The sequence below is a fragment of the Tauraco erythrolophus genome, chromosome 16 (assembly GCF_009769465.1).
Source record: "Tauraco erythrolophus isolate bTauEry1 chromosome 16, bTauEry1.pri, whole genome shotgun sequence".
Lineage (NCBI taxonomy): Eukaryota > Metazoa > Chordata > Aves > Musophagiformes > Musophagidae > Tauraco > Tauraco erythrolophus.
Genome location: NC_141480.1, coordinates 87,479 through 99,967, shown reverse-complemented (window position 1 = coordinate 99,967; position 12,489 = coordinate 87,479). Strand labels below are relative to the sequence as shown.

At 38.0% G+C, this 12,489-nt stretch overlaps 1 protein-coding gene across 5 annotated transcripts in view; it reads left to right on the top strand.

The window, feature by feature from the left end:
- KDM3B (lysine demethylase 3B) overlaps positions 1–11,229 on the top strand; it is a 73,840-nt gene extending 62,611 nt beyond the window's left edge. For 3 of the 5 annotated variants that reach the window (XR_015222618.1, XR_015222615.1, XR_015222616.1), the window contains 6 exons: positions 1,510–1,629; positions 2,152–2,291; positions 2,628–2,804; positions 3,349–3,483; positions 5,488–10,134; positions 11,182–11,229. Coding sequence is in view for 1 of the 5 variants with exons in the window: in XM_086621757.1 (XP_086477883.1) it covers positions 1,510–1,629; positions 2,152–2,291; positions 2,628–2,804; positions 3,349–3,483; positions 5,488–5,568 (653 nt within the window). In the remaining 4 variants the exon portion in view is untranslated. Of the gene's footprint in view, positions 1–1,509; positions 1,630–2,151; positions 2,292–2,627; positions 2,805–3,348; positions 3,484–5,487; positions 10,152–11,181 lie in introns of those variants that run through there. The other 2 variants (XR_015222617.1, XM_086621757.1) reach the window with 2 other exon arrangements.
- The last annotated feature ends 1,260 nt before the right edge of the window (positions 11,230–12,489 follow it).

Sequence of the window (12,489 nt, the reverse complement as noted above, 5' to 3'; positions counted from 1 at the left end):
TGCTGCATGATACAGAATGCTCCTTTGATCAGTTTGGCCCACAATCTTAAATCTAAGTTTAAATCATAAAAGGAGTTGAGGACCCTTTGTCCTGGCTGTGCTCCCCCCTCATCCTGTTGTGCTCCTGCACGCTGGCAAAACATGAGAAGCTGAATAGTCCTTGAGACCTCAGTGCCAACTATAAACATCAGTGCGCTGTCAGTGTTCTCATAACTAGCCCCAGACTAAAACCAAAACACAGAGCTCTTCTAGCTGCTAAAAAGAACTAACTCTGTCCCAGTCAAAACCAGGATAATATTTGAATTAACATAAGACGTGCTGTTGATGTTGTATTTGTATTTCACAGCATACTCTGTGTGACTTGGACGACTGTCAAATAATTAAGGAAAGAATGACGCTTCTTAAATTATATCCTGCTGCATCTAGCGAAGCACAGTTTTGGGATGGAGGTTGTAAGGGCCCTTACTTGCGGTCAATAATTAACCTATCTTTTATGAATTTGTCTGGCTTGTTTTTTGAACCTATATATTATTTTTATCCATGTTTGCCTTTCAGTTGTGCTTTCTTAAAAGTTCATGTTACAAACGTTCTAAATTAGCTACTGTTTCTTTTCTGTTATGATAGGTACTGTACAGTGAGTTGAGTTCCTGTCCTCAGAAGCTTCTATTTTGAGTAGAAAAGAGATAAATGTGATGGTGATCCTAAAACATAACCAGTAGTCTTGTGGGTCATACTTACGTTAGTGTTTGCTGATACAAAGATTTTTTTAGTCTTTTAATTTTTTTGTGCATGTTACTTGCTAGAAGAGATGGTAAAGCAAAAGTAGGGAGAGAGAGTGCTATTGAAGGGTCAGAGGAAGAGAGGATAATGTGTTATATAAGAAGGTGAAAAACATTTGAAATCTTTCTCCATTACTCATAGCCACTTGAGAGGGCTAAGATCATCCAGTGTATAAAGGTATAAGCACTTGAGAGTCTGCAGGTGTTTTTCCTTGATTGTAATCTGAATTGTTAATGATGAGTTGGACAAAACTGCTGTGAATTCAACTGATCACATGGATTTTACAGCTGAGTATGAGGAAATAATGAACTGCTGGAGGCTTATACTTGTAACAGCCTAATGACTTGTTGCACACAGTATGATGCAAATGCCATTTAGAGCAGTCGGGTTTTCTCTTGTACCTCCAAGCAAAGGAAAACTGTGCTAAAGAATGCCTACTAACTTTGTATTATGAAAGCTAAGTTCTGTGCTACAGACTGTATAAATGGCCCTCAGAGAGGCAAAATTGTAAAGTAAAAGTTCAGGCTTTGTTTTTAAATGCTTGTTTTCTCATGAGTTGAGTGAACTATATTTGCTACTTCTAGTTTCTGTGAAATAAAAATAAAACCCTTTGACAGTGGTTTCTGTGCTCATTGCTGTGTACAGTTAGCATTCTAGAAAGATCTTTCAGGCAGGTTATTTCTTTAAGAGCTTAAATAGAATTTTATTTTTTTTTACACTCTATTATAGGCTTAATTACTGCAGAAGACAGACGAGTTGGTACCACAAACCTGCACTTGGATGTTTCTGATGCTGTTAATGTCATGGTGTATGTTGGGATTCCCATTGGGGAAGGGACCCATGATGATGGTAACGTTTGAGGAAAGCTGTTTTCTGTCCTTAAAAAATCAATTGTATGTGTGAGAAATAAGATTGTACCATTTATTGTTTAAGCTTGTCATATCTATGAGATATAACCCAAATATACTAGGCAGTTTGCTACTTGTATTTAAAAGCGCAGCACATATTTAAAAGTGCAGTAGTGCTTCACTGGTTCCCAACTGTGGAAGCAGCAGAGTTCTGCTAGAAATTAAATACCTCCCTGAAGAAAGGAGGAGAAAGGGTGGTAAGTTACTCTTTCTTGTCCTTGTATTTGAATGATTGTAGTCAGTTCAGTTTGAATTCATAACTGAGCTTTGTTATTAGCATTCAATTGACACGTTCCTGAATTTTGTTAAGATTAAGCTTGATGTGCTTAGAAAGGGCACTGTATGATGCAGCAGTTGCAGTAGCACTGTGACTGGATTTAGGGGCTCAAAATGCTCCTTCCTCTTCTATATGTCAAAAGTCAGCTTTGTAATCATATCGCTTTTATGTGGATTCCCCTTTCAGAGGTTCTGAAAACAATTGACGAGGGAGATGCTGATGATGTAACAAAGCAGCGAATCCACGAAGGAAGAGAGAAGCCTGGAGCATTGTGGCACATCTATGCTGCCAAGGATGCTGAAAAGATACGGGAACTTCTTCGGAAGGTATGTTGGTTACAAAGGAGGCTTGAGCCTACAGGATTCCTTGACTAGCTTGCTTACAACAGCTAAATGATATAAATTGCTGTCAACATCAAGTGCATAAGTATTCTAATGCTACCTTTGAGGACATTAATAGTTATTATGTTCCCAGATTTTCAACCTGGTCTAGAATTTTCATACTAATGCACGTTACTAGTTAAGATCTAAATGAGCCAAATAAAAGTAATGTCCTACTTTGAAATAGTGTTTGTTGTATTTTTTAGTAGAGAGCTTTTTGTGAGCCAGCAATATGAAGGTGCTGTGTCATGGTTTCCCCCCCACCCTGTATCTTGGCCCTAGGTTGGAGAAGAACAAGGCCAAGAGAATCCCCCAGATCATGACCCCATTCATGACCAAAGTTGGTACTTGGACCAGACCTTACGTAAGCGACTCTATGATGAGTATGGTGTACAAGGCTGGGCCATAGTGCAGTTCCTTGGAGATGCTGTGTTCATTCCTGCAGGTGCTCCCCATCAGGTAAGTGTGCCAACTCTAGGCCATATTGACAAATGGAACTGAATTTGAGGCACAACAGAACTGTGACTTCAAAAAAAAATGTTAGTTAATATTGCTGGCTTAGGTTGCGTTTTCTATGTAAGCAGTTCTTACAGGAACTATTTGAATTGGATCTTGGATTTTAGTAAAAATTATATAAATACCTGAATGATGTGTTCAGTACTGGAATTAAGAAAAATAAAATTAGGGTGAATGGTGAGAAAACATTTCGATGTAGTGAAACTTCAGCTAAGGGAAGAGAATTCTAAAAAAGTCTGGAGAACAGTAGAGAACTTGCTTTAGGGAACACTAGTGTGTGCTGGAGAATAGGGAATGTGTGAGATGTCGTATATTTTGTTCTGTTTTTACCATTAGACACAATTCTGTTTGAGATCAAATAGGATTTCGTTCCTGTTTCTGATAAGTAAATGTGGAAGAACCTAACATATGTGGTGGTAGGGTTTTTTGGGTTTTGTATGGTTCACTCAATTTTGATGTATCTGTCATTTGATATGGGTATTTTTAGGTCCATAATTTGTACAGCTGCATTAAAGTGGCAGAGGATTTTGTATCTCCAGAACATGTGAAGCACTGCTTCCGACTGACCCAGGAGTTCAGGCACCTGTCTAATACTCATACAAACCATGAGGATAAACTGCAGGTAACTGTTCTTTGACTGTAGTCGCTAAGGTATATCCCATGCTTTGCCAGCTTCGTTCAGTACAAGAAATGTGTGGCTAATTATTTAAGAAAAAAATAACAACTTTCCGCAACTTCAGAGGTTCTCATTTAATAGATACTTAAGAAGTAATTAATCCATCTATGTCTACATTATTATGTAAACAAAAATTAGTAATAAACTCTCCCGCTATTGGACTAGTGCATGTGTCAGTATTAATAAGCTTTTAAATGGCTGAATGCTGAATGACAGTGAAGCACAGCAGGAAAAAAAAAAAAATCAAAAAGGAAAAAGCAGCTATATATCTGAAGATAGATGTTTATTTGACCAAGGACACTTGTATTTGTTTCTTTATTGCCTAAAGAAAAAATGCTCTGAAAGTGAAGGCTTGCTGATTTGAATCAGTGATATGGTTTAGTGATGGACTTGGCAGAGTTAGGTTTACAGTTGAACTTGATCTTAAAGCTCTTTTCCAACCTAAATGATTCTGTAATTCTAAATTAGTCCCAAACAGGAAAATATAATGTGCTTTGGTTTGAAGAAATGTGACTGCTTAAACTAATAGTTATGAACAGAACATACTATGTGCTGAAGTAGTATTATCGCATATGAGACAGTAAGTTCTATAGACAGCAGACCACAGGAGACCTTTTTTGATTTCACCTAGGTATGCTTCTGAAGAGGTAGTATCTGTTTAGTTTGCAAATTTTTTATTAGTTTGCAGCACTTTTTATGTATTGGTAATCTCATGCATGTGAAATGAAGGATGGTGGAGATGTGCAGAATGGCTGTGCTTGTAAAAGTGAGTTCTTGATATATAGCCATTCTCCAGTCGGTCTCGCAAGAATGTCGTAACTTATGTTAATTCTCTCAAACAATTCAGTGAAAAATTGCTGTAAATTTCTATATGGATTTGCACAGGATTTTAAAGGAAAGCAGAAGTAGGATTAACTCTCATTGTGGGGATCCAGTTTCTAACACTGTACCTCTTCAGCTGGTACAGTGTTAAAACTGGTACAGTTTAAAAAGTTAACTGGTTTAAAGTTACAGTTTACAGTTAACTGGTACAGTTTAAAAAAAAAAAAAGTAACTGCTGGCAAAGTGAAACTCAATACTCCTGTGAAAAGAAATACTGGTTGTATTTGTGTCTTACAGCCAAACTTTACCATTTTTCTTTGTCATTTTTCATGTATGTTTTTATAGTATTTTAATATAAACATATATATATATAAAAATATAAATATAAAAAATACACAGACACAATAACTGTCACATAAATGATACCAAAGACTGAGATCATATGTACATCAGGAAAAAAATATGGTGCTTGACAGTGAGTTGAGCAAGTGCAATTAAGCTAGAAGTGAAACTGAATTCAAATAAACTTAGATCAGAATAATCAGAAATGAGATAGAGCTTTGACTGTTAAATAGCTAAACATGGAACAGATTGCTGTGAGTACATGTGGCTTTTTCATCTCTGATCTTTCATGCCTTTCTGGAAGATGCACAAGTTAGAAGTATTTCTTGCCTCCGTACAAATACAAGAGGATGATTTGTTGCATTGTCTCAATTTACATAGGATTAAACCATATGATTTTCTTGCTCCTTTGGGGTTCGATTCATGTGAATCTGTAAGTGACTCGGATCACAAGGACTTTTTCAAAATAAACTTACATGCGTGACTTGATAGCGTACTTCCTCATAGCTCTCACAAAAGGGAGACTTTTATCTTAAAACAACATAAGTAAATATATCTTGCTGGATGACCAGAAAATGAGTTAATAAATCAGTGCAGATGTCTAAAATACTTGTCATCGAACCATGACAGTTAAAATTTGTGCTGTTGATATCTTGAAGCAGTGATAGTACATACCTTGTATATACTTGGCAACCATTACAAATAGCTGTCAAAGTTGATTGCACAGGTATATAAGACTCTCCTTGTTATCCTGTAGAAGTTCATTTATCTTTTTTTCTGTTACAGGTGAAGAACATTATCTACCATGCAGTGAAAGATGCTGTTGGCACACTGAAAGCTCATGAATCCAAACTAGCTAGATCGTAGGAACTGCTAATTCCAAATGCCCTGTGAAGTAAGCCTTTTGCTCACAGTATATACAGGGACTGCACATGACTGCCTCTGCAGGAGCAGAGGCTTCTCACTAAGATCTGGTGTGGTCAGTACTGCACACACTCTTCAGCCACTGTTTTCTACGCTGCCTCAACACTGACGGTCTAATGGAAGGTCGCACTGTTACAAGCAGAATTCCAGATTCTAACGAAAGGTGCCATGTCCCTTTCCTGTGGCCTTTTTGCAAAGTGGAAGAACATGGAAACCACTTGGTGTTCCTGCATATTATGATTAGAAATGGTATAAAGAGTGTGGATGTTTTTTTTCCTCATGCCTAGTTAGTCTCAACAAAGTTAGAAGGGATGTGCTGGAGGTGGGTTGTCCTACTGCAGACCTAGTTGATAGCTGCTGAAAGAGTGTGACCAACAGTAGCCCAGCTGCAGAAATTTAAGCAAACTTCCCATGTGAGATACAGGCCAAGGAAAAGAATAAAGCTATTCTCTGCACTCCCCTTCTTGTAGCCGTTTCTCTATACACTGTAGAGTTTCAGAAATAAAGGGAGAACCCACTTTTTTTCCCCAGGAGACTCCAGAAATAGGAGAATTGTGTATTTAGTGAAAAACTAGGTTTGTAGTGAAACAGTTAATATTTCATGAAAGTAGATATTTTTAGTATTTTTGAAGTACCACAACTGTTCCTGGATTTTCAAGGAAAGGCGCGTTACGTTTAGTCTTCCTTTCAATAAAATCAAGGAGTGATTTCTAGAAAGCAGTCCAAAATAGCACAAAAACAGCCAAAGGAGAGTGAATAGAAATTGACACCCCACCTCCCTTGCCCGTATTCCTCATTCATCTTCCTCCCTCTCCCTACGCCACCCTGCTTCCTCAGAATGAGAAGTAAAAAGGAGTATAAACTCTGTTCTCATGTGGAGATGTTGTACATCTCTTCCTGCACTGGTGACTGCAGGCAATAGTTCACCCACTACCAGTGCTAGCTAAAAACATCTATCCTTTCCAAAGTGAAGGAAAAGTTAACTTTCAGTGTCAACTTTGTCCAGAACTATTTTAAGTAAAATGTTCCTGCTTGATAGAACTGTATTCAGAATTTACTAATGTCAGCATTGATGCAATGGATTTCATTTTCTGGGTACATGGGGAAATGTATCTACCTTATCTCCAGCTGTACTGTAGTGCCACTCGCAGGCCTGTTAATATGTTCACGGTTATTTCATTTTTTTTAAAAATAAAAGTCATTTACTGTAAGAGACTAGGCAGTTTCTTTCAGACTTGTACACTGATCTTCCTGCTTTGAGTTTGTCTCAGCTTCTGCCTCTGGTAGTGTAGGCTACCTGTTAATTTCTTGCCCTGTATCTGACCAGAAGGCTTGAGTGTTTTATGCCTGGGGTCCCACATACGTGCTGGGAGCATACCAAGCTATCTGCAGATCCTTGATTCCCAGAGATAGTCTGGTAGAGGATCTGTTGTGTCATAAACAACTCTTGTGCTGTGCTCCCCACCTCTTACTATTTTTGTAACAGGCTGGAGTTCAGAGCTGCCCTCTCCACTGGAGATGTGGATGGGGTGGTGAAGGTTCCTTGGTTTCTGATCTTGGAGGTTGTGACAGCAGCAGCAGTTTGGTTCGCTGGCATGTGGCATGCTGGCAGCTTCTCAGGTTGGTTACTGGGTGCAAGTAGTTCACTCCTGGGCTTTTGCTGCCTTCATACCCTTGCAGCTATCCTGTGAATATGGGCTAATTCAGTCTGCTACAGGTGAAAACGATTATCCCAGACCCATGAACCGTATGCTGTGTATATCAGCAATTAGAATTAGATAAAGATCAAAAAGACAAAGACTTTGCGATGTATAATGCAAGAGCTTCAGTCACTTTCAATGCAGTGATCCACACCAGAGTTCTGCATCTCATGCTGAACCTTTGTTTGGTTTCAATCTCTCAGACGTTGTTTCTGTCTCTCGAATTTCCTCTTTTGTTAATCATACAGTCAACCTAAGGCAATATTCAGCCAAAATCAGAGGAATGATTTGCACAAAAATTTCACATTAATATTAAGAAATATGTAGCAATCCAGATTTTTGACCAGATGAGGACAGAAAGAATTCGTAAATTGATCTGGCAAATCAGTTCCAGTAAATTATATTTGAAAACTTTTATCCTTTATCTGGATTGTATGCTTCAAGAGATAGAGACTACCCCTTCTTTTGGCAAGTTTTTCCAAGTAGGTAATTTTTTTTTATACAGAGCACAAATTAGCATTTATGTAGATTCAGAATTCACTTATCGATTCTTGCTTATTTTCCACTACGAGAAGGTCTTCAGTTGATTAAAAGCTGTAATTGTCAGCTCTTAGAATTCTGTTCAACTGGTTAAAATATAGCTGTTACTGTACAGCAATTTCAGAATTTCTGAAATAGAATTTTCATGTATTGTGTATCTGCAAACATGCAGGTTTTTATTTATTAATACTAATCAGATACAGAAATATATATAGATCATATATAACATTCATGTATTTGTGGATGTATATATTATACATTACATGTATTATGTATTACATTTTATATATGTATATATATAAAACCAAGACAACTGCAGGGGTTTGTTTTGGCTTTGTTTTCTTTCAAATATGCTTAGCTTTATATGGTCAGGGATATTTTATGGTACTGGTAATTAGGCTCTGAAGCTCACTGCAAGTCTATGATGTTGATGCTGGAAGTAATTGTATTTAGAGCTTTTACTACATCCTTTGACAGAGTTGCAAGATTTAATTATGCTGTGTTTGAAAGTATGTACCTTCGTTAGCTTAGTTATTTAACTGGGCTTCAGAGCTTTTTTTCCCCCAAGAAGTGTTTGTCCTCTGTTTACCCCTTTGACCATTTTTATCACATCATAGTCCTTTTATGTGCTATTTCACTCTCCCAATGCATCTGTTTTCCAAGATGAAGGGTTTTGGACGAGAATCTTTGCATAGAACCTGCTCACGGTTCTTGTTGACTTTCTTGTGCCTGCTTTTTGTTCTGCTACCCCATTTCTGAGGGAAGATGATCCAAGCTACGTGCAGGGTTATAAAGTTTGTTCACCATGCATTTCTGTGGTGAGATAATGGTGTTCATTATTTATTTCTGAAACGTTCCTGTTGCTGCATTTCTTATTAGTGGTAAGCACTGAGATTTCCAGTAGTGATGACTGTGCTGTCTTTCCTGAGCAGCGACAGCTCATCTGGGGCCTGTCACATACACATTTGTACGTGTATGGTTAGGGCACTCTCAAGTGCATGTGTTAGGATTCTGTTTTAACAGGGTTTGTGTGAAGGGCCAGTACAAGCACTCACCTTCCAGTACCCACCAGAACCCACTAGTTCTATCATACTTCATATAGAGCTTATAGCAAAAGTAGCCAGCCGAAGTGATTATAAAATTGTTTTAAGATGTACAGTCGGTAGTTTTTATCACAGTATTTTCTAGTTACAAATTTTAAGGGGCAGCTGGTATGTTACCTGGAATGTAAGCAGAGTAAAGGAGACATAAATTAGAAATTTTTTGAGCAGAGGGAAAATAAAAACTTCAGTTGCATGTCTTAAAATTTAGTTTGCTGCAGTCATGACATTTGTTCTACTGAATGCTGTGTTGCTGTTACTGAATGGAACTGCACAAGACAGTGGGCATGCACCATTTTTTAATACTGGCTTTAAGTTCTGGCTGTCTTTTAGCCAATGTCCTGTGGAACTACAGACAAGTGGAAGCAGGAATTCAGGATTATATGGCTGTTGATCTGCCCAAGTGAATTTGGATTGCTTTCACAATACTGAAGCTTGGTGTGTGCTCAACCATGCAAAGGCATACTCCGCACTGTCATTCAGCAGTTTCACAGAGCCTTCAACAAAGGACACATTCATCTTTTTCTCTCAGTCTCAAATGAAGAGGAAGCAATAACGTCCCCTGTCTGAAGATTTCATGTAATTTCAACCCAACAACTCTTTCCTTTTCTTTGATACTGATGAAAAATGTAACAGTCTGCAAGGGTTAATTTTACAACACTTAATATTTTTTTTATTTATAAACTGTACTCTGAAGCAACTGAACTTGGCAACATAAACACGGGAAAAATTAAATACTTAATACGTCAAAGGTTGTGATCCATTTGTTGTTCCTCTGAAAGATTCTGAGACAGCCTCTTGTAGAACCTGAGGATGTGGAATCAGAATTGGAGCAGAGGAGTTAGATGTCAAGCAGTAATTTACCTGCAATACAAACAAGATGGAAGAAGTTCCCAGGCATGGATATTCTTTAAGATTATTGCTTCTATGTACATACGACTTCCCTCTTCCTCCTCACTTCTGATAGCCCTTTGAGAGCTCTCTGAGCTTCTACAGTTAAGAGATATTGGTTGAAGTCTTTGACACATGCTAGTGACTTACTCATGCATCAATTGTATCTTGTGTAAGTATTGCTTTGGTGGAAAAGGAGTGTGAAACTACGCAGCATGTGAGTGAAGCATAGCATGGAAGCATCTGTGGACAATGCATCTTACAGGCTCTGGTTACTGGTAAGTAATCTTATCTTCTGATTGTCAACCTCAGTGTTTTCCCAAACTTAGCCCCTGTCTATCCGGGCTGCATAGAGCTGCTTGTGGTCATTCTCTCCCAAAGCATCTCAGAATCTGAACCTGGCTCACAGCTTCCTTTCTTCTCAATTGGTAGTGTCTTTAACCTTTTGAAAAGGAGCTGCAAGCTCCCACTAAGCATTTGAAAAATAACCTGGCAGAACTCATCTTACTTTTCTCTCTCACCTCTCTCATTCCCCTGCCTTATAAGAGCTTTTTATTTTATCTCTCTGCCTCTATATAGGCTAATGTGAAAATGGTAAAGTGAGTTTCAAGAGCTAGATACAAGAAAATACATCTGCTTCCCCTAGGAAGGTCTTTTCTAACTAAACAGCTTTCAATCACAAAGCAAAACAGGTAAAGAAGGGAAGTGTTCTCAGAATAATTTCCAATTCTAGGGCCTTACTTCCCACCATGTCAGTTTATACTGTCAGCTCGCACTTGTTCTGTGTTTCCTTTATCCCTTTCAGTGTTTGATACTCTTTCATTACAATCTACACCTTTAAGCTGCAGAGGGTGGGTTCCCATTGTGTTTTTCCATTTCACCTTTCTTCCTAAGACCCTTTTTTATTCTGCTAAACTTTTCCAGACGCAGCCTTCAGCCCTGACTGCTGTTCCTCTTCGTTACAGCAGCTTCTGTTTGAACCTCAGCTTCAGTGGGATCTCTGGATCTGATCTGGCATTGTTCTAAATGTAGCTTTGCTTAAGCTGCTTTACTCAAGGAGCAGTTAGTTTGATTCCCATGCCTTATTGTTTAGGCCAAAATAGATTGATAGGTACTCGATCACCTATTTTAACCATTCGTAGAGCAGAAATTGAGTTATTTCAGCAGTAGCATATCTGCTAGCAAAATATACAGCCTTAATTTGAAAACAGTCAAATTGCTTTCCTGGGTAGGTCTTAACATTTTAATTACACGGAGCTATACAATATTACTAATAATAAAAAGAATACTACTAATAAATCATTCTATTTTATTGTGACCTGCAGCTGGCTTTCTCAAAAATAGCCCTTCAGTACCAGTAGTTTCTCCTTGTGGGAAGGTAAGTTAATGAATTAATTTCTCATTTTTTTTTTATGATATGGAAAGAAATGGAGCTACTTATTGCTAACTGTAAATTGCTATCTTAAAATACCTTTCCTGAAGTTGCTCCAAAGCTCAGCGTGCTGCTTAACAATGAGCTGCCACTTAAGATGTTCTCCAGACCACCTGCTCTATTGATGTTCGTATTCTGTTGTTCTTATCACTATGTAGTTCTAATGCACTGTAAATTTTCATACTACTCCTTGGCACATTAAGGAGTTTAAAACACTAAGGCACGTTTTATTTAGGTGCCACATATCCATCCTGAAGTTATTTAGCACTCCCGCACTCTTCATACATTGTGCTCGTCAGGTCTCTGAATTTTCTCTCTTCTATTTGCATCTTCCACTCACTTGAATATGAACATATTATTCAAGTACCAGAGCTGTTGCCATGCTGATCTCTGATATGAAACTTGCAGTTAGAATTAGAACTATTTTGGTAAAGGTTGTGCACGTTTGTGTTACTTGGATGTGTGAGAGCAGATTCCTTTTATTCTGTTTGTAGGTCAGTTATGCCATCAATGGTGCACAAATTGTGCAGTCCCTTATGCAATTATTTTGTAGCCATTCATATCGAAAAGCAGACTGACAAAACGTTCTTTGTCACTGTCTGTAGAGACATTTGTGCTTTCAACTCTTATGTGTAATGGAAAGTTGCTAGGGTTTTGCATTTTTTCATCATTGCTCATTATACTAAAGTTTGTGCATTCATGAAAAAATTCTTCCTTAGCAGCTCTTTGTTTTTGCTCTGATTCTTTCTTTGGTCTCTTTCCTTTTCATAAAGGCTATTTGGCAAGTAATGAGACTTTGCCATAGTGCCTTCCTTCAGGGTTTTTTTTGGTTAGCTGAAGAACCACCATAGTTTTCTAGCAAATAATTTGTTTTCTTAATTAAAAAATGTCTTATGTAATAGTCATTTCAGTGTGATTCAGAGATCAGCATCCTGGGCCTGATGAATCCTTGATTGTAATGCATACATACCTATAGGCTACTTGGAGGGGCCAAAGGGGGCCCACTAATTAACTCTGGCATTGACTGAGGAGTAGGATTCTCTTAACAGTATTCCTTGCTTAGTTGTTGAAATATAACAATGTCTGGTACTTTGGTATGCTTAAGCATACACGTTCCCACCCTACAATAAGGATATTTTCCTTTCATTTTCCCTGCTGTTCAGCCTTGTCTGCGTAGTTGAGCAATCAGCTCAAGTTTGTA